The sequence below is a fragment of the Myotis brandtii genome, unplaced genomic scaffold (assembly GCF_000412655.1).
Source record: "Myotis brandtii unplaced genomic scaffold, ASM41265v1 scaffold735, whole genome shotgun sequence".
NCBI classification, from domain to species: domain Eukaryota; kingdom Metazoa; phylum Chordata; class Mammalia; order Chiroptera; family Vespertilionidae; genus Myotis; species Myotis brandtii.
In genome coordinates, this window is record NW_005370916.1 from 1410181 (window position 1) to 1431640 (window position 21460).

Sequence of the window (21460 nt, forward strand, 5' to 3'; positions counted from 1 at the left end):
TTTAGCGGTTTTAGTATATTCATAAATTTGTGCAGCTATCACCACAATCAAATTTTAGAACATTTGCTTACCCTCACCAAGAAACCTTCACCACTTCATCTCCATCTCACAGTCCTTCGATGCCCCCCAGCCTTATGGAACCACTCATCTACTTTCTGCCTCTATATACTTGGCTATTCTGGACATTTCATATAAATGGTCTCATACACTATATGGTCCATTGTGACTGGCTTATTTCACTGAGCATAATGTTTTCAAGGTCCTTCGATATTGTAGCATGTATTGGTACTTCCTTTCTTTTTATTGCTAAACTTACTCCTTTTTATGGAGATACCGCATTTTGCTAATCCATTCAGCAGTTGATGGACATCCGGGTTGCTTCCATGTTTTGGCTGTTATGAATAATGCTGCTATGAGCATCCATGTATAATGTGTTTTTGTGTGGACACCTGCTTCCATTTCTCCCGGGTGTACACTGCGAGTGGAATTGCTGGCCATATGGTAATTCTTGAGGAACGGCCAGCAAGCCTGCACACAGCTTCCTTGCTGCCTCTGGTACAAGGCTTTCTTTCCATCAGTGTGACAGGACTGGGAAGGTCAACGTCTATGTGAATTGCCCGTTTTCAAAGAAGTAGACTGTTATCAAGTACTCATAAGACTGCAGCTTCACTGTTGAGTCTTTGACGGTTCCTTAGGGACTTGTCGACTTGGCAGGGCCTCAAGGGCATTGCCATGAATGCTGGTCACCACTGCGCTGGCAGAACCCTGCCTTCCACATTCTGGCTAGTAGGATGTGGTAATGGAGAGGGACACGTGTGATTACAGGTGATGAAGGCTCCTTGAAGAGAGAGAGTAGGGTTTCAAGCCTGGCACAGTGGGGACAGGCGGGAGAGCAAGGAGGCTGGGAGGGTGGACCGGGTCGGGTCCACATGGTTTGGGGCAAGTCCAGTGTGATTATAGGTGATGAAGGCTCCTAGAAGAGAGAGAGTAGGGTTCAAGCCTGGCACAGGGGGGACAGGCAGGAGAGCAAGGAGGCTGGGAGAGTGGACCGGGTCGGGTCCACATGGTTTGGGGCAAGTCCTCGGGCAGCTCTGGCTGCTGACTCTGGTCTGTCTTTGTTTTTTGGCTGCAGATCTGGCTGAGTGCAAGCTGGTTTCTTTCCCCATCGGCATCTACAAGGTCCTGCGGAATGTCACCGACCAGATCCACCTCATCACGCTGGCCAACAACGAGCTGAAGTCCCTCACCAGCAAGTTCATGACCACATTCTGTCAGCTTCAAGGTAGGCCCTGGTCAGCTCAGCTTAGCTCAGGGGGGCATGGCCAGCCCTCGTCCTCAAGCTCTGACACTCTTGGGAGGGGAACTAGGGCCAGCCCTGCCAGCTGCACCTGGGAAGTCTCTGCCAGGGGGAGGCCTTGAGGATGGACCTGTGTCCTTCCTGAAGCGTAGAAACCTCTGTCGCGTCTGCCTCGCTGGCTGTGAATCAGATTGGCTAATGGTCTAGGTGTGGGTCCTGGAGTGACCCTCTTATTCTGAACAGACCAGCGGGGTCTTTAGGGTCTTGAGGCCCAGAAGTATCTCTTGGTGACAAGCCCCCTTCTGGTCCCCCAATCCGGCATTGTTCTCCTGTGCTGCTCTCTTAGTTCAGGAGTGACAGATTCCAGAACGTTGGTGTTTCCTCTGCTGGGCACACACAGAGCACGTGGACAGGGGGGCTTGGCAGCGAGGTGGGCAGGAGGCCAGGAGGTGGGTATTATCGATTCTTTTGAAATGGCTCCTTCGGATGGACAGCAGCGTGCAGGTGTCGCCACAGTGCTTGTCCCCCTCTCCTCAGAGCAGCCCCTCCATCCTCTGCAAGAGTCCAGGGCCACTCAGCCGGCCTGGGATGGAGCTGCGACCTGGGCATGTGGCATGTGCTTTCAAAGTGGTGGAGCGGGAGAGTTGGGGAGAGCACAAGAGCCTGACCTTCCTGCCTTCTAGAATTCTCTATCTGCTAGAAGCATGGAAAGGGTCTGAGAGCCTGTGTAGAGAAACACATATGTAAAATGGAAACGGGGAACAGAGCAACTTGAGCGAGCATGTCTCCTACAGCTGATCTTAGGCTTCTTAGGGAAACCACAGGAGGGAGCCACAGGCAGGCCTGGAAAGACCCCCGGCGAGGTGCGGACACGAGGGCAAGAACGTGGGATTGGTCTGTGCAGTCGTTTCTGAGTGAAGCTCACAGGGCTCATATTTTTACATACGATACAAGCGATCAAACACTAGATTTAGCCTGAGGGCCACTGGTTGGGAGAATTCCCCATAAATATTAGAGCTGTTTCTGTCCCCTCATTTCAGGGATGGAGAAGGAAGGTCAGGGAGAGCAGGGACATGCCCGCCCGGGGTCTCAGAGCAGTACACCCTGGTTGCCCACCTCGCAGGCCAGGTGCCTCCCCAGGACACCTGCCTGAACTCACAGGTCCTCCAGAGCTGTATCCAGCCCGCTGGAATGGGGTGTTTGCTTTCCAGAGCGGGAGGGAATGATGGACTGTGGATGGTGGGGGTGGGTGGAGCCCCTGGAAGGGCAGCCAGGCAGGCGGGCTTCCTTTGGGTGAGAGTTCATTTGTACATTTTCCTTCATTCACTCTGCCCTGCGCTCCTGCTGCGTCCAGGCCTGTGGGAGGCTCAGAACAAAGGAGCTCAATGGGAGGCTCCCACTGAAGGAGCCCAGGGTCATGGAACAGATGCGCCAACACCGAGTGCTGTGACGCTAGTGTGGACAAAACACGGGGCTGCCGGGCCGAGGAACAAAATCTTCCCGAGAGTGGCAAGGGCAGCGGGGTGGGTGTGGAAGCGAGGCTCTCAGAGGATCTGACATTCGGCAGCGCCTTGCGGGATGAGTGAGCAGGCCCTCTCAGGGGGACCACGACGGGTGTCGGAGAAATGTGCTTAGAGCCCCGTGCATTCGTGCCTGGGCCCTGGAAGTACAGTCATTACAATACCCTTTGGGTCAGAAGTCTGTTGAAGGGTACAGTTTGAACTCCCTCCTGTGCTGGCTGCAGCTCCTGATGCCCCCACACGCCTTGGATTACAAAGGGATGGCCGTGTGCCCAGCAGGAAGGGGCTGGAGCTGAGGACCAGCCTGGCTCCCACGGAGATAGCGCTGAGTCCCAGCCTTTGTCGTAGCTTCTCTTTCAAATAAGAAAACCCTCACATCTTATGTGCGAAGAGGAGGCTTGAATAAGGTTTTCTGGGCTCCTCACAGCCTGCCAGTGTCCTGACGAAGGAGAGGGGCTGCTTTGGTGTTGGGGAGAGAGCCATCTGTGAACTCCCTGCCTGCCAAGTTGTCTCCTGTGGGCAGCCTGGGAACCGTCTTCTGCTAGGCTCATGGCCCCTCAGAGCAAAGCCTTATTATTTATTTATTTGCTTATATGCGTTTATTAGTCTGCTTGTTTGTTTATCTGTGTATCTGGTTGTTTGTTTATTTGTTTATTTATTTATCCTCGCCCATTGATTTTTTTTTTTTGAGAGAGAGAGTAGAAGGGGGTGAGGGAGAGAGAGAGAGAGAGAGAGAGAGAGAGAGAAACATCAACATGAAAGAGGCACATTGATTGGTTGCCTACTGCATGTGCCCTGACTGGGGTTTGGAGATCGAATCTGCTACCCAGGTATGTGCCCTTGACCAAGAATCAAACTGGTGATGCTCTGTCCACTGAACAACACCAGCCAAGGCAGAGCAAGGTCATCTTTAAATGATTCCATCCCCTTTATGTCCTTCACCCGTTTTATAACAAGAAAAAGCAAGAAAGACCTGGGAAGGAATCCACTGAACAACACCAGCCAGGGCAGAGCAAGGTCATCTTTAAATGATTCCATCTCCTTTATGTCCTTCCCATTTTATAACAAGAAAAAGCAAGAAAGACCTGGGAAGGACAGTGGCAGAAATGGAATCAGTCCAAAGGGCAAGTGAGTCCCAGTGTCCAGCTGTGGCTCTTTTGTTCCCTCTTTTTCTGTGTCCCCATCTCCCCACTTCCTCTCCATGCAAATCATTCAGCTCTTCTTTTTTAAAATGTAATTGTTTTTAGGTTGATTTTTACAGAGAGTTGAAGGAGTGAGGCCGGAGAGAGAGAGACATCGACGTGAGAGAGAAACATCCACTGGTTGCCCCCTGCACACGGCCTGACCAGGAATCACACCCACAACCTGGGAATATGCTCTGACCGGGAATCTAAGGATGATGCTGCAACCAACTGAGCCGAGCCGGCCAGGGCTCATTCAGCTCTTCTTACTGCGTGTGTGTGAGACACACCTGCAGAGTGAACAAAGACCACCCAAATGAGAACTGCAGGGGCTGCTCATTCAGAGCTGCTCTAGCAAGCGAGTCAGCCTCTGTGCTTGCCTTGGGCAGAGACTCAAAGGCAGGCAGAGGGGAGGGAAAGCTTTACAGTGGAGGAAGGGAAGGCTTCGGGTGTGCCCTGATTGGGGCCTTTGGCCCGGGGACCCTGGAGGCAGGCCTGCTAGCCGTGGGGCATCCTGTGCGATTGGTTAGGGTGTGTATTTGGCTTTCTCTGCTTGGTGCTAAGTTGGAAGTAGGGACAAAAGTTAAGGAAACTGTCAGCAATCGAGTCCTGGCCATTGGGTCCATTTGTTACAGAGGGTATTGCTTGGTTTCCAGAATTGTTGATAGCAATAGCAGTCTGACTTCCCACGAGTCTGACTTAGAGCAGACAGCTTCCTGAGCTGTCACTGTTGAGATGGGTTGGTTTCCTGGGCAGGTTGTGGGTCAGAGGTCTATTCTTATAGGTGGTCTGGCCATTGCCTGTGTGTATATTCAGTCTCTCACAGCCTGTCTTTCAGTGAACTTCAGCAGTTCCTCGTGAGCGCCTGCTCTACGCCCGGCGTGGGCACGAACAGGTGAGGAATAGCAGGAGAGCCCAAGTTCACAGGGTGCATGCTGAGGGTTTTACATATGCTATCTCATCCAGCCCTCATAGCACCCGGTATTTGAGAAGGCTAAGAAAACTGAGACCTAGGTTCGCTTGCTCGGACCCAGCCCTGGATCCCGCCCCAGACTGGGACGCAGCTTCACCATGGAGGAGGCAGACCGAATCCTCATCCATTCCCTGCGCCAGGCCGGCGCGGCAGTTCCTCCGGGAGTGCAGACCCTGCGAGCCTTCACCACTGAGCTAGTTGTCGAAGCCCTTGTCTGCTGCCTGCGTGTGATCAATCGTGCTATGGGCTCCGGCCTCAGCCCCCTGCTGCCTCTCGCCATGTCTGCCCGTTTCCACCTGGCCATGAGCCTGGCTCAGGCCTGCATGGACCTGGGCTATCCTTTGGAGCTTGGCTATCAGAACTTCCTCTACCCCAGTGAGCCTGACTTCCGGGACCTGCTTCTCTTCTTGGCTGAGCGTCTACTTGCCGATGCCTCTGAGGACGCAGACCAGCCTGCAGGTGACTCAGCGATCCTTCTCCAGGCCATCGGGAGCCACATTTGGGACCAGCTGGCCCTGCCCTGGGTTCCACCCCTTCTTCGCACTCCTAAGCTGCAGCATCTCCAGGGCTCGGCCCCCAGAATCCTTTCCATGCCAGGAAGCTGGTCGTGCCTGAATTGAGTTCCACAGGAGAGCCCCGGGAGTTCCAGGCAAGTTCCCTGCTACTACCAGCCCCCACGCAGGTGCCTCAGCCTGCTGGGAGGGTGGCCTCGCTCCTCGAATGCCATGCCATCCAGCTCTGCCAGCACACAGCCCGGGACCACCCTGGGAACAAGGCCTGGGTCCACCAGGCATCTTGCCTCCCCGCACAGGATAGGCGGGCTCAGCTGCAGCGGCTGCAGAAGCACCTGGCTGAGCATCTGCGTCAGACCTGGGGCCAGCTGAGGAGGGGCCCCCCACAAACCCAGGACCTGGGGGAGCTGCTGCAGGCCTGGGGTGCTGGGACCACAGCTGGTGCTCCCAAGGGCTCCCGCTTCACACATTCAGAGAAGTTCACCTTCCATCTGGAGCCCGAGGCCCAGGTAGCCCAGGTGTCAGCTGTGCCAGCCACCTCCCGGTGGCCTGAAGCAGACACGTGGGCAGCTCAAGAGCAGGAGCTGGAGGCTCTCCAGGAGCTGCTAAATGGAGTGAACCTTAACATTGAAGAGGTTGCAGCCAACATGAAGACACTGGGAATCGGCCTTGTGCAGATGGAGACCCGGTGTCAGCAGACGGAGCTCAGCGCAGCGGAGAGGGAGCAAGCCCTGCACCTGAAGCACCGGGCGGTGCAGCTGCTGCCAGACGGGGCTGCCAACCTTGCCAAGCTACAGCTCGTGGTAGAGAGTAGTGCCCAGCGGGTCGTCCACTTGGCGGGCCAGTGGGAAAAGCACCGGGCCCCGCTCCTTGCTGAGTACCGCCACCTCCGAAAGCTCCAGGTTTGCAGAGAGCTGGAATCTTCTCGGCGGCTGGCAGAGATCCAGGAGCCGCACCGGAGAGTTCGGGCCGCTGCTGAGGAGGCCCGCAGGAAGGAGGGGATCTATAAGCGGCTGGTGTCCGAGCTGGAGACCCTGCCCAGAGACGTGTCCCGGCCAGCCTATACCCAGCGCATCCTGGAGATTGTGGGTAACATCCGGAAGCAGAAGGAAGAGATCACTAAGATCTTGTCTGACACAAAGCAGCTTCAGAAGGAAATTGACTCCCTGTCTGGGAAGCTGGACCGGACATTTGCGGTGACTGATGAGCTGGTGTTCAAGGATGCCAAGAAGGATGGTGCTGTGCGGAAGGCCTACAAGTACCTAGCTGCCTTGCATGAGAACTGCAGCCAGCTCCTCCAGACCATCGAGGACCTGGGCACCCTCCTGCGGGAGGTCCGAGACCTGGAGGAGCAGATCGAGACTGAGATGGGCAAGAAGACCCTCAGCAACCTGGAGAAGATCCAAGAGGACTTCCGGGGCCTTCGCCAGGAGAACGCTGGCCTCCAGGGGCAGGTCCATGAGACCTGAGGGGCCCCCGCAGAGGTCTCCCCCACCCCCGGCCTCAGCAGGGATTTGGAGTGTTGGAGGCGATGGCCAAGCACTGGCCCTCCCTGTTCCCTGTGCTTGCTGTCCAGTCCCTCCTGCTGGGGTGGCTTCTGTCCCCCTGACCCCAATCCTTACCTGGGGTGAGCGGCCAGAGGCTGGGAGCTTGGCTGAAGTTTACTGGGGGCAGTACTGGGGGTTGGGGCCTTGGATCCCAAAAAAATGAGGGACTCTGTCAAAAAGAAAGAAAACTGAGATAGCCTGCTGGGAGGGTGGCCTCGCTAGTTGTCGAAGCCGTTACTGGGGACAGTACTGGGGGTTGGGGCCTTGGATCCCCCCAAAATGAGGGACTCTGTCAAAAAGAAAGAAAACTGAGACCTCGACCTGGTCCTCGAGGAGCTCCTGGTCTCAGAGGCGTCGGGTGTGTAAGCAGACAGCACCTTATTGGGTGAGGGGTGGTGCAGCCGACGGTTGCTCAGTCCCATGTTCTTCCCCCACTTCCTGCTTTGCTCCCGCCCACTGCGTTACTTTTCTCTAGCTGCTGGCACTTAGCAGATGGAAGGGGAGAGAAGGGGTACAGTCGTGGGAAAGCGCAGCGGACAGTGAAGCTTTGCCGCAGGCAGTTGGGCTCTGACGTCTTGATTTTAGTCTGGGACCAGGCAGATCTGCTCTGATGGGTTCCCTCAGCACGGCCCGCCACTGAAATAGCAGGTCTGGGAGAGTCCATCTCACTGAGTTATCCACGGGGCAGCTCCCAGTTGCCGACGACCAAGAGTCCCTACCTGATGCCGAGGCGGTGATCGGCTGTGACCTTCTGCATCGGTTTTTGCTGTCGGCCCACAAGGGCATCTGGGGTTACCTGGCTGACCTCAGTGGGGAAAAGGCCAAGCTGTTCGTGACCCCTGCATGAGTGCTTGCAGACAGCGGTTCAGCCCTCCCCAGCAGAGAATTAAAGGAACCCAGGTGCCATGGCCTTCAGCTTACTTTGTATAGAATCCAGAGATAGGACTACCAAGGCCAGCGGGCGAGAGCATTTAAGAGAGCATGGTGTACACCATGAAGTCATCGAGCACTGACCTGACCCTGAGCCCGGGGCCCACCAGGTGAAGAGCAACCTTGCCTGTGGTCAGGCTGAACCGGGCCCCACAAGATGAGAGGCTGAGTCATTTGGTGTGTAAAGCACAGACACCGCGTTCGAGTCCAGCTCTGGAGTGTGACGTCGCCCACATCCCCTGTAGATCCGTGCTCCGTGCTAATTTTGGCTCTCAGACCCTCGGCTGCAGTTAGGTGCAGCCTTTGGGGAGCCCCAGCAGGAGAGCAGAGGGAGAGTGGAGAGAAAGGTCAGTGAATTTATTCTCCTGGCCACCTCCCTGTGAGGTCCACCTCGGGCTAGCTGTGCCCCTTGTCCGTAGGTCACTTTTCTCAAGGCAGCTTCAACATGACTCTCTCTCTCTGGGTGGTGACAGCTCCCTGCTCGTAACCCCGGGTTGCTGCATGATCCCTTGAAATTCCACTGCAGCCTCTCACAGCATTGGAAATACTTTTTGTTGCAAATAAACTCTCCTTGAGTTAATTTGAGTATGCCAGCTCTTTCCAGTGGGGGCCCTGACTGGTGCTCTCTGCAACTCATTAGCTCGGTAATCACAGGCAGGTTAACTGCTCTGTGCCTCAGTTTCCCCCTCGGTACAATGGAATAATACTGGTAATAGTCTTTACCCAGAGAGCCCTTGTGAAGATTGAATACGTTAACCCATGCCCAGCCCTGAGAGTAGCTGCATCCCCAGCACTGTCCAGCGCAGTACCTGGCACAGAGTCGTGGGCGTTACCCACTGAGCAGGTGAATCAATGACTTCCAACCATGTGGTCAGCAGAATAATGACTCTCCCAAAGATATCCACATCCTAGTCCTTGGAACCTGTGACTGTTTCCTTTCATGGTAAGAGAGACTTTGCAGATGTGATTTAGTTAAGGACCTGAGACCAGGTGATACCCTGGGTTGAGTGAGTGGGTCCAGTGTCATCACAGGGTCCTTATAAGGAGGCAGGAGGGCCAGAGTCAGAGAAGCTGATGTCACAGCTGCAACAGAGACTGGATGATGTGGTTCCAAACCTCCAGAGGCTGGAGAAGTCAAGGAACAGATTCTTCGCTAGACCCTGCAAAAGGCACACAGCTCTGCTGACACTGTCTCCTTTTATAGATGAGGAAACTGAGGCAGAGAGCGCGTAAGTAACTTGCCCGAGGTCACACGGCGAAAAAGAAGGGGTTGGGACTTCGGGCCCAGATCCACAGAGCTCCTTTATAACTACTAATAGGATTAAAGGGTATGCACTCTTTTGCAACTTGCCTTTTTTTTGTTTTGTTAATCCTCACCTGAGGATATTTTTCCATTGATTTTTAGAGGGAGTGGAAGGGACGGGGAGAGACAGAGAAAAACATCAATGTGAGAGAGACACATAGATTGGTTGCCTTCTGCACGTGCCCCACCATTACCGGGGATCGAGCCTGCAACCAAGGTACGTGCTCTTGAGCAGAATCAAACCCAGGACCCTTCAGTCCGAGGGGTTGTGCCAGACCAGCTCGGTCACAACTTGCCTTTTTTATTTAGCAGTATGTTTTTGAAATTGGTCCATGTTGGGACAGTGACAACTGCCTTATTCTTTTCATGGGGGCAGAATGGTCAGTACCATTTTAGTTTGTTGCAGACACAGAACAGTTTTCTCACCCCTTCCCTCTGTCCACCTGAGGACAGGGTGTGGCTTTTGGAAACTCCACTCCTGTCTCCTTGCCCCTGTGCCCAGCTGTCTTTGTGCGGAGCATGAGCCATTTGAAGGACACTTTTTGCACCCCGGCTGACCCTGCCCTGCAGGGGGGCCCTTGTGGGCAGGAACACGACTGCTTATCGATGTGGGTGTGGCACCCAAGGCACTGATTGATCCTCGGTGGACGGGTACTTTTGGAGTTGGCGCATTCCCTTGCCTGCCTGGCTCCATAGTTACGGCCGGCCAGCCTCATCAGTTCCTTAATGGAATCAGTAGGCCTCCTTTCTCGCTGGGGTCAGTCTAAGGCTTCTGAGTCAGCCTTGGCAGTTGTCCAAGATAAGGAGGATGAGGAAGTAATACGAAGAACTTGGGGAAGGGAGGTCCATTTAACAGACACCCGAAACCACAGTTTAATAGATAGTAAATAAGGGAATATCGTGAGGGGCTGCTCTCAGGGTGGGGACAATGCTAGGAGAGGATGGAGTAGGTCTCCTCCCAGAGACCCTGTCCGTCTGGGAGCCCAGGCTGGTTGGCTCTGAACCTTGGTGTAAGCGAGCGGGAAGAAACATCTGGAGGCCCCCCATGCCACCCCCTGGGACCAGAGCACCTCAGCCCTCTCTCCCAGAGAGAAGGTAGCAAGACCCTGGGCATTGTTGAGACCCCAACAATGAAAAGGAATGTGTTGTGCCCCCAGGGGTGTGAAGCAAAGCTGGATGTGGCTGTAACCATGTTTAGTTGGCAGCTCAGCACATCAGCCGAGCAGGTAGCTGGGCTATTGGCCACATTTTTGTTCCTTCTCTGAAGTGGGAACAACAGAGAAAACCTCACGTACCTAGGCTGAGGTGACATAAAGTCCCAGGAGCTGGTTAAGACTGGGACTTTGACAGGGATGGGGGCATCTGTCCCAGGGAACCTACCTTTTTTGCCTTTCCCTGGTGAGGGGGCCTGCAAGCAGTTCCATGGTTTGGTTTCCCCTCAAAACCTACCAGGTTGATCATGAACAAGTCTGCACTCATAAGTTTGTGACAACTTAAAAGAAATGGACCAACCGGTTCCTTAAAAACCACAAACTACCAAAACTCAAGCAAGATGAAATATCCAACCTGAAAAACCCTATAACCATCAAATAAACTGAATTCATAACTACAGTGACCCTAAAAAAAGAAATCGCTACGCGCAGATTTTACAGGAGAAGTCTAGCAAACTCGCCAACAAGAATTAACATCCGTTTTACAGTCTCTTCCATAAAATAGAAGAGAAGGGCACACTCTCTAACCCATGCAACAAAGCCAGTATTACTTCTACTTCAAATCCAGATGTGAACAAGACAAAAATAAATTACAAAGAAAACTACAGACCACTATCTCACATTAATTAAGACACGAAAAATTCTCAGCAAAATATTAGCAATCAAACCCAGCAGTGTATGAAAAGAATTATATGCCATGACCAAGTGGTAATTATCACTTTTTTCAGATGGGCAAGGCTGGCTCAACATTTGAAAATCAGCCATTTATCTATCATATATACTGACAGAGAAAAAGCATTTGACAAACTCCAACACCCATTTGTGATTTAAAAAAAAACACAACTCGACAAACTAGGAACACAGGAGAAATAACTCAATTTGATAAAGAACATTTATAAAAATCCCACAGCTAACATCAGACTTGATGATGAAATGCTTTACCTGTAAAATTGAGGACAGCAAAGATGTCTGCCCTCATTTTGAAAGTCCTAACCACTGCAATAAGGTAAGAAAAAAAAATTAAGGCATATAGATGGGAAATGAAGAAATAAAACTCTCTTATTTGTGATATAATTGTCTACATAGAAAACCCCAGGGAATCTACAAAACAACCCTCCTAGCTCAGCAAGTACCTGGGATATAAGATCAACATAAAATCTTAGACGAGGTCATGCACACTCATCCTCAAAATGGCTTATCTCCCTGAGATAAATCCATGACCTTCCCAGGGTCGCTGAGGCCTTGCATAACGTGGTTCCAGCCTCATTTCCACCACTTTCCCTCTCTCTCTCCTCTGTGTTAGTTAATGATGAACTCTGTGAAAGCAAACACTGCAGGGGAAGGGGACGGAAATGATGGGAGAGGATCCTACTTTAGATAGGGTGACATTCAAGCAAAGACACAAATGAAGTGACGTAGCAGAGCATCCTAGAAAGAGGGAACTCCAGGTGCCAAGACCCAAGGCAGCAGCGTGCTCGGCGTGTTGGAGGAAACGCTGTCTGGCAAAGGCAAGTTGGGGAAGCACTGACTAGATGTTCTCCAGCATCCCTTCCAACACTGACCTTGGACCTGTGGCCTGCACAGGGGTGTTTTCTGGTTTGAGGCGTGGCTGTCTAAGGACCTGGCTGCTGGAGGGGTTTGGGGTTCGTGTGGCTCTGCTGATGAGCCTTGTGCTCAGGATGTCCTGGAAATGGGAATGAGAGGCAGCCAGGTCCCCTCAAACAGGCAGGTTTGTTTTCCTCTTGTCATCACTTATCAAATATTTGCTGAGTGTAGGGAACAAAGATGAATCAGATACAGCCCCCATCGGATCAGAGACAGCATGGCGGAGCAGGTGCCTGCAGTGGGGCTGGCACTCAGGTGGGTGGGTCCAGAGGACCCTCAGGCAGGGCTCTGTTCCAACTGCGGAACCCTGGAACTGGCTGTTGGGACCCCGGAGCCCTTTATCTCCCACAACCGCGGTTGCATCGTGGAGGATGCAGAGGGACAAGTGGGCTGGCTACGTAACTGGTTGGCCCCGTGCAAAATGAAAATGTAGGACCCTGTCCACAGGCAGGAGGAAAGTACTGTTAAAGGAACATGAAAAGCCTTTTCCTTGCCTCTGTGGCCGCTCTCTTAGTGTGTCTTGGTGATTTTCATTTGCTATTTAATGCCCTTCCAAGTCAGGAAAATATTGAAACAAATTATTAGTATGAGTTTTACCATTCTCTGTATATTGTACGCCAGTTTTAAATGCAAATGTCAGAGCATATGACCCATATATGGGGTCATAGAATTATGCCGTTTGGATATCGTGGCTTGTTTCCAGAGGGTCCTCAAGTGGCCAGAGGAAACTCCAGCCAGACTCAGGAAGGTTGGAAGGAGGAAGACAGGAAGTGAGGCCGCTCACAAGTGCCTAGGGTACCCCCCGACTCCTCACGATGAAGGGCACACGTGCACGTACCCTCGGGCCTGGCAGTTCACACCACATGCAAAATCACCCCACTTCACCCTGGCCAGGCGTAGGACCTGGCGAGGTCCAGCCAGGCATCCCAAGGATCTGTAACCCCTGCCTCAGGATATGCTCAGTGCCTGAGGCCGGGGTGAGCGAGAGGTTTCCTCCTGCCAAGATTCAGCCTCCAGCTGCCGCCTAGCAGACACGTTGGTGCTGCCCGCCCCGGGGGCAAGGAGTACCAGGGGACAGCTGCCACCGTGCTCTACCCCAAGACACCACGGGCACGTGTGCCGGCTGACCCTCCCTGTGTCCAGGCCCCTTCCAGGGAGAGAGGGCTGCAACCGTTGCAGGATAGGGGTGAAGAGGGGGAGCCCAGCATGTCCTGGGTGCCTGGGGAGCTGGTGGGAGTCAGGACCCGGTGTATGAGCTGATACTCCAGGACTTTGCTCTACTTATAAAACACAGATTCAAGGATAAAATTATTAAGACTTCGTTAGTCCACGCAGACCCAGGGAAAAGCCCAGAGGCTAGAAATCTACCTTCGTAAGCGGAAGGCAGGGAAAGACCAAAGAAGGAGGCTGGCCACTCCAGTCTGGTAATTAACAGAGTTTATTAAGGGAGACTTGTATATGAGGCATGTCTTAGGCGGCTGCGAGACTGAATGGATCCTAAAGAATTCTGGGGAGTAAAGCGGGGGAACAGTCACAGGTACTAGTTCATGGATGCTGCCAGGTACGGGGAATTGCTGCATGTGATTGACCAGGTCAGGACAGCAACCTGTTCCAGGAACCAGCACGTAACAGGAGGCAAGGGACAGATGCTGATGTATGTCAGAGTGAACGTCAGTTATGATGAGACAGTCCCCAGGGGGGTTGCAGAAAGCAACTGCTGTTGTGGCCCGGGTCCCGCTTGCAGGGAGTGGTCACGTCTTGGAACAGCCTCTCGCTACAGACTTTCACGTCGGCAGCGCAGAACATTGAGCCACAAGTGCCGGGCCCTTGTGAACCTGGGGTCCTGTGTGACTGTGCTGGTCACAGGCCCATGAAGCCAGCCTCGGGGAGAAGAGCTGAGGTCATTCTTCAGGTCACTTGGCATTTCTGAGCCTCAGTTTCCTTTTTGCCAGACAAGGTGGGAAGGCTCACCTGTCATTTAACAAAGGAGAGACTCTATAAGGTCACTTGGGGACGGAGCCTGGGAAACCAGCAGAACTCCAGGCCCCTGTGGGTGCTCTCATGGCGGTTCTGCTGCTCTGTCTCTCCCATTCTCCTGCTGTCCACTGGCTTCCTCTGCTTCCTTAGGTTCCTCCCTGGTGTTTACTGAGCACCTACTGTGTGCCAGACATTGTGCAAAGAACTTTGCATACACGCAGTCTTCACAGCAGCCCTATGCTGTGAGGATAACAATAGCACATATGAACGTGTACTCTGTACTGGGCACTGAGCCAAGTGCTTTTCCCATGTTAACAGATGTAATCCTCCAACAACCCTATGAGACAGGTACTGCTAGTCCCTTTCTACAGGTGAGGAGACAGACCTAATGCGGTTAGATAACGGAGTGAACAAGTTGTAGATGGCACAGTTGGGTGTGAACTCAGGCCGTGGGGGCCCCAGGTGCAGCACACTTAGGCCCTGCATTATGCCACCTCCCTTACCTCCCACCATGGCTCTGGGTTTCTGCCTCTCATCCCTTCTCCTTGCCCCCGGTCCCTGTGGACACCCAGCTTCAGCCTCCACCATCCCAGCCAGCCTTGGGCAGGTTCCCAGCAGAGGGACTCCCACCAGCCCCGCTTACCTCCTCACCCTGGTCCCTGCAGGTTGCTGGTCAGCTTTTGGAGTAGCTGCTCTAGGAGCAGGAGCCCATCCATACTCGTCTGGTCAGCTGCAGGAGTGAGGAGCCCCGGGCTGCCCATCCTGACCTATCCCATCAAGGCCTGGAGTGGAGGCCTGGTCTGAGGGAGGAGCCAGCATGTCCTGACCACCTGACCGCCGTCTAGGCTTTGGAATGTTGGGAGAGCCTTCCATTCCAAAGCCAAAAGTAGGGAGCCCAGCTGGAAATGACCCCCAGCCAGCGGTGGGAGTTACCCCTCCTCTTGCATAAACAAACATGGACTGGACCCTGGGTGGGGAGGACTTCCTTTTGGCCTGGGGCGTCCTTGCTGCCTTCCTGGCCTGGGCAGCTGGTAGTGTCTCTAGGCTGCTTTCCTCTCACCCTCCGTTCACTTCCTTCCCCACATGGCAGAGCTCCGCCTGGAAGGGAACTTCCTGCACCGCCTCCCCAACGAGGTCAGTGCCCTGCAGCACCTCAAGGCCATCGACCTGTCTCGGAACCAGTTTCACGACTTCCCTGAGCAGCTCACCACCCTGCCGGCACTGGAGACCATCAATCTGGAGGAGAACGAGATTGTGGGTGAGTGGACACCGCCCCTCCCCCCCTCCCCTGTCAGCACCACCTTCGTCCAACTCCCTTTCCTGAGTGAAGCTCACAGGGCTCAAGGGGCACCAGGCATGGGGCTGTGGAGTCACATTTTCAGAGACCGGAGGGCAGCGCTGGGCTTTCTGACCTGAGATGGCTGAGCACAGGGCACTGGGCCCGCGAAGGGAACCATTCTGAGACCTTGCCACCTACCGGGGGCTGGGTTGGGCACTTGCTTTCACCTGAGAGGTAGAAGGCCTCAGCATCCCCCATGGAGAGGCCTGCATAGCTGGGCCACCCTTGGGCCACAAGCTGTCCCCCTGGCATCTCTCTGCCAGCCGAGGCTGCCTCTAAGACCCTTACACATTTACTCCTCCCCGAGTCCCTGGCTCGCCCTTCCTGGTCTCCACAGTGCGCTCTTCACCATTAGTACGCGGGGCCACTGGGAAACAGGATTGGAACACCCTCTCTGCCTTCCCCCAGTCGCCAATGCTGCCTGTCCCTGTCTCTGTCCAGAGTGCTGGAGAGCAGCCCCCATGCTCTGCATCTCAGAGCTCAGCCTTGCTAGGACCTATTCAGGGTATAAGAGGCACTTTGGAACACAGACACGGGTCTGGACATGGACATGGATGTAGGCTTTGGGGAAGTGTTCCTTCGTTCACCAGCTGCCATTTTTTGATTGAGCAGCTTGTTCTTTGCCAGGCACTGTGTTGGAGACAGATGGACAAAGCGTCCTCCCGTTCTCATGGGGCTGGTGGCATGGTCAGTCACACAGCTGATATTCAGTGAGCATTTAAATGTGCTCATGTTTAAACCTCCCCATAACTTTATGAGGCGGATACTGTTACTCTCCCCAGGCGAGGAAACTGAGGCACGAGGAAGGTCAGTAACTTGGCCCAGGTCATGGCACCTGGGCATGGCACAAGGTCATGCCAACCCAAGCGGTCTTGCTTCAGAACCCCAGCTACTCAGGACAGTGCTTTGCGTAAGGAGAGAAGATGTTTGCACATAGCCGTAGGGAGATAGAAAGCCACCAGCCGCATAACTGGCTGGAAGGAAACTCTCTTGGGGTGGAGGGGACAGCGTATGGTGTGAGGCAGGACCTCCTCAGCCAGGTAGGCAATCGGCCTCGCTCCTGACAGCTCACCTCGTGCGCCGGAGCAGGTGGGCAGCGTCCCGGATGGAAGTACTGGAAGATCGGAGGTGCTCGAACTGGATGTACGTTCAGATCGTTCGGGGAGCTTTACAAAAACCCTGTTCCAAGACCAAAGCCCCTGCCAATTCACTCAGAATCTCTGATGATGGTTTTTAAAACTCCCTAGATGGTTCCAGTGTGCAGATGAGATGGAACCACCAAGCTGGATCAGAACCTCCTACCACCAATCCCATTCTATCCCTGAAGAAGCTGTAACCTCCCTTTTCCTCCTCCTCCCAATGACTGTCTGGTGTGTGTGTGTGTGTGTGTGTGTGTGTGTATGTGTGTGTGTGTGTCTACATCCGGAGAGCTCACAGTTGGCCCGAAGCAGGTCTGAGTTCTGCCTCAGGCCGGCCTGGAGTGTGTGGGTTCTCGACTTCATGTAGGAAAGATTTCACAACATGAGTCCAGGTGGGTTTGAGAGTGTGTTTATTAAAGCTGGGGACAGACAGTGAAACGGAGGAAGCATTTAGGATAGAAGAAACAACAGAGGAGCCCTAGCCGGTCTGGCTCAGTGGATAGAGCTTCAGCCCTCAGACTGAAGGGTTGCCAGTTTCATTCTGGTCAGGGGCATGTATCTCAGTTGAAGGCTCAATCCCGAGCCCGGTTGGGGTGTGTGCAGGAGGCAACCAATTGATGTGTCTCTCTCACATCAGTATGTCTCTCTGTCTTCCCCCCTCCCTCCCACTCTATCTAAAAATCAATGGAAAAAATCAATGGAAAAAATATCCTCAGGTGAGGATTAACAAAAAAAAGAAAGAAACGGTAGGGAAGAGCCTAAGTGGTGCTCTGCTCTGGCTCCTGGAGACATTATAAGGAAGAAGTGAGCCAAAGCAGGGCTGCTGTTAGCTCACTGGGAAGTCAGAGAAAAGGGGGGCCTTGGATACGGGATCAGGGCGTGAGCATGGGTCGAGCTGCTGCTGCCCACTGCTCCCCGGGTTGCAAGTCCCTTGGGGCCCCTTAGAGTTTCGGAAGAAATAAAATGTTCATGCCCAGGAAGGAGCATGGGCGTGCTCTAGAGGAGTCTTTGTCTTGAGGGATTTTCATCTTTTATTTTTCTGCTGGCGAGAATCTTAGGGGAGGGTTACAGCAGAATATTCATCAGCTTTCCAGGTGCATTGTTAATATGCTGATGCATCAAAATGAGCACATAGGGGAATTTTGGATTATGCTTTGATCTGTTTTACTGTTATCGTAGGTCTGTCTGGCTTTAATGTGGTTTTTGTTATTTGTTCCCCAATTTCATCTGTCCTTGGGTTTAGCTGGCACACATGGCGTTAATTGGGTCTTTGTTCTCCGTTTTCCCAGGCAGGGTGATTTACGCTATGCACTCCCTGGTCAGGGAGGAGGGCATGCACCATTTGCTCTCAGTGTCCTTGGTTGGGAAGATAAGGTCTCGTGATTCACAAGCCGGCTGCAAGCTGCCTAAACGGTTTGGCCTTGTTTAATTTTCTTGTCTCAGTTTCCCCATTCACTTGCCCGGGAATTTTCCTAGCTTCTTACTGTCCTGCCACATGTGGATTTACCTCCCTTCCTCAGGTTCCTCTTGCCACTGACCCCTGGGCCCAGGGCCCACAGATCCCCTCTCCTGGTTCTCCTGGCATCTTCAGAAGGAGCTTTACCAATAAGTCAGAGGCAGCGGAAGCAAAGCCATAGTAAGTGGGATAGTTCCCAAAGTACACATTTAGGCCCAAGAACCCTGGTTGAGTGGAGGGGAGCTGGCCTGCGCTCCAGCACCGTGTACTCGGGAGCCTGCAGTCCTGCCGGGGTGGGCGGCAGCGTGGCTCACCAGTGGGAGCTGGAGGCACTCGCTCAGGTTCAGTGACCTCGCCTTCATCTCATTTTGTTTCCCCAAATCCGGTTTCTCTGGCAGGGCCCTCTCTAACTCATTCCCACCTGGTGGTTATTTAGGAGCTATTCTTTCTTTTTTTTTTTTTTAGAGAGAGAATTTTTTTAAAATATATTTTTATTGATTTCAGAGAAGAAGGGAGAGAGAAATAGAAACATCAATGATGAGAGAGAATTATTGATTGGTTGCCTCCTGCACACCCCCTACTAGGGATCGAGCCAGCAACCTGGGCATGTGCCCTTGAATGGAATCGAACCCAGGACCCTTCAGTCCGCAGGCCGACGCTCTATCCACTGAGCCAAACCAGCCAGGGCTAGGAGCTTCTCTTCTTACTTTCCCAATTGTAAGGGAGGTCTCCTTTCTCAGACAATGATCTTAAATGAGCAGAAAGAGTGGTAAAGTTGGGATCGGCAACTGTAACTTCCAAGCTCCTACTGGCTAAATCTGGGACAGTTTAAGCACCAAGATAATTAAATACAATAATGAGTTGTAAGAAACAGGAGTCCATATTGGTAATAAATGGATAGATGGGAGAGAAGGGTAGGCCCTTGCTTAGAGTAATGCTGAGGGGCTGCTGGAGTTGGAAAAGCATCATTTTGTGACCAACATGCGGAGCAGAGCAGGTAAGAATCAGCCGTGGATGTTGAATCTAGGGGCAGTGGATGCTAAATGTGGGTGAGGAGCAGGCTATTTGCATGCTCTTAAAGACTGTCTCCACATTTTGTTTCTCCATTCATCTGTTGGGGACCCTTGGCTACTGTGAATAGTGCTGCTGTGTATATTTGTGACCAAGTATTTGAGGACCTGTTTGCAATTCTCTCAGTTCTACCCAGGAGTGGGATTGCTGGGATAAATGGAAGTCCGATGTTCAACTTTATTTTTCGGATGCTTTTCTGCATGTGGTTGTAGTGCCCTGGGGAGCCTGATGGGCCCTCACGCAGGGCTGGGCGCCAGGAGCTGAGCCCGTGTGCGTGTGCGGTGGGTGATGGAGCGCTGCTCCCACAGAGTGTCAGCGTCTTCCTGTTCCATCACCTTTCTTGGCCCCGCCCCCTAATCTATCCCTCTCCCCAACAGATGTGCCCGTGGAGAAGCTAGCCGCCATGCCTGCCTTGCGCAGCATCAATCTCCGCTTCAACCCGCTGAACGCTGAGGTGCGCGTCATCGCCCCGCCACTCATCAAGTTTGACATGCTCATGTCTCCAGAGGGCACGCGGGCCCCCCCACCTTAGGCCTCCCTCCTCATGCCCACCCAGAAGGGACAGAAGCCACTTGGCCTGGCACCCTGAGGGGAGGGAGTCCCAAGGGCCCGTGGGAGGCCAAGCTTGGAGGGCTGGGGATGGGTGGGCCCAACAGCGCGTGGGAGGGGGTGCAGCGGTCCAGGATAGATAGCTTAGAGCTGTAGAGGGTCCTGGAATGCCCAGAGGAGGAGGCGAGGTGGGGGCTAGAGCCAGGACTCTGGGCATTCATAGCCTCTGTGCAAACTTGGGCAGGCCCCCACCCTCTCTGAGACTTACAATTTCGGGAAAGGGCTAGCGGCAGTGGGTCTCTGCCTCCTTGGGCTCCTTGGAGGCCTTTTAGGGAACACACGCCACCAAGTCTTCAATTCCTCGGTATCTTCTGAGCTCGCAGCTGAGCATCGCTGAGCATTTCCTGGGCCCCTGTGGGTTGAGGCCTTGCTTCTAGTGCTGAGAGCCAGTCGCTGCCCTGAGACGAACAGAAGACAACCTGCATCTATTTATTGCTTCCTGAGAACCAACCCTTCTCCGTGCCCCATCCTGAGCCCTGTGGAGCCCTGGATGGGCAGGAGCCTGAACCAGGAGTTGTGGGAAAGCTGCGGAGAGAGTGCGGACGCTGCAGCAGGGCTGACGATGTTTACATAGGAGCCCCAGGGCCATCAGGCGGGGAAACTGGGGAGCAGATCAAGTTGGCGCCGTCCTTCCTCATGATTAAGAAATTGCTGGAGTGACCAGCTGTGCCTGGCACCACCTCGAGCTACAGGAGAGTGGCCCAGAGAGAAAGAAAGCGATTTGCGCCTGTGCCTCCCTCCGCACAGTCTCTCTCTGGCAGCAGCAGACTGGCTGCCTTGTCATTGGTTCACCTGGACGCAGGCGGCACTGTGGACCGTTGGATTGTAGTTGGCCAGCCTCCGGGTCACCACTCAAAGCCCTGATAACCTCGAAACTGGGGAGCAGATCAAGAAATTGCTGGAGTGACCTGCTGTGCCTGGCACCACCTTGAGCTACAGGAGGGTGGCCCAGAGAGAAAGAAAGCCATTTGCGCCTGTGTCTCCCTCCGCACAGTCTCCCTCTGGCAGCAGCAGACTGGCTGCCTTGTCATTGGTTCACCTGGACGCAGGCGGCACTATGGACTGTTGGATTGTAGCTGGCCAGCCTCCGGGTCACCACTCAAAGCCCTGATAACCTCGTCATTTCTAGGCTCTGAACCTGGAGCCTGGCCAGGCAGTAGGGTGACCTGCCATTCGTGTTTGCTCGGGACTTTCAGTGCTAACACGGGGACAGGACCGGCACAGGGACAACCGGTGGCTCCACCAGGTGAGGCCTGGCCTCTGGCTTCCTGTGACAATACCTGTGGTGTGGAGAACCCCTGACCTCTTGACCCTGCAGGCATCTACCTCCCACCTTCTCATCTGTGGAGCAAGCAGATCAGCCCACCTGGTCTGGACTTTTGTCAGAGTCTGTGGGAGATGCCTGAGTCCCCAGGACTTGGGGCAAACCAGGCCACCCAAATCCTACTTCCGTGCGCCAGTGGCCACTCTGCCACACTCAGAGCACTGACCCTTTCTCAGAATGTTCCCATTCTATTCCCAGTCCCCTCCCCTTCCCCAGCCCTGGGCTGCCCTGCCCAGGCCTCCTGTCTCTTGGCAAGAAGCTGACAGTTTGGGAGGTTGTAGGCCTGTCACCAAGCACTAGAGACTCAGCTGAGAACTCAGCATCCCAAGAGATGCCTGTTCACCCTGCTCATCTCTCAGGCCTGGTAGGTTGAGCTCCGGGAAAAGGGTTTCCAGGGCGAGGAGGCCAGATAGGATCTCCAGGGCTACGGAGTTCAGCCGGGGACAAGCGAGGGCTGCAGTCTAGC

General features: G+C 53.8%; 1 protein-coding gene and 1 pseudogene across 2 annotated transcripts in view; both read left to right on the forward strand.

Moving 5' to 3' along the window:
• The window catches only part of LRRC20 (leucine rich repeat containing 20), a 52531-nt gene extending 32451 nt beyond the window's left edge, over positions 1–20080 (forward strand). For both annotated transcript variants that reach the window (XM_014530371.1, XM_014530370.1), the window contains 3 exons: positions 1133–1282; positions 15147–15314; positions 19439–20080. In XM_014530371.1, the coding sequence (XP_014385857.1) occupies positions 1133–1282; positions 15147–15314; positions 19439–19593 (473 nt within the window). In that variant the 3' untranslated portion in view covers positions 19594–20080. The remainder of the gene's footprint in view (positions 1–1132; positions 1283–15146; positions 15315–19438) is intronic.
• LOC102243144 lies at positions 1205–7218 on the forward strand (annotated as a pseudogene).
• Positions 20081–21460: the final 1380 nt, after the last annotated feature.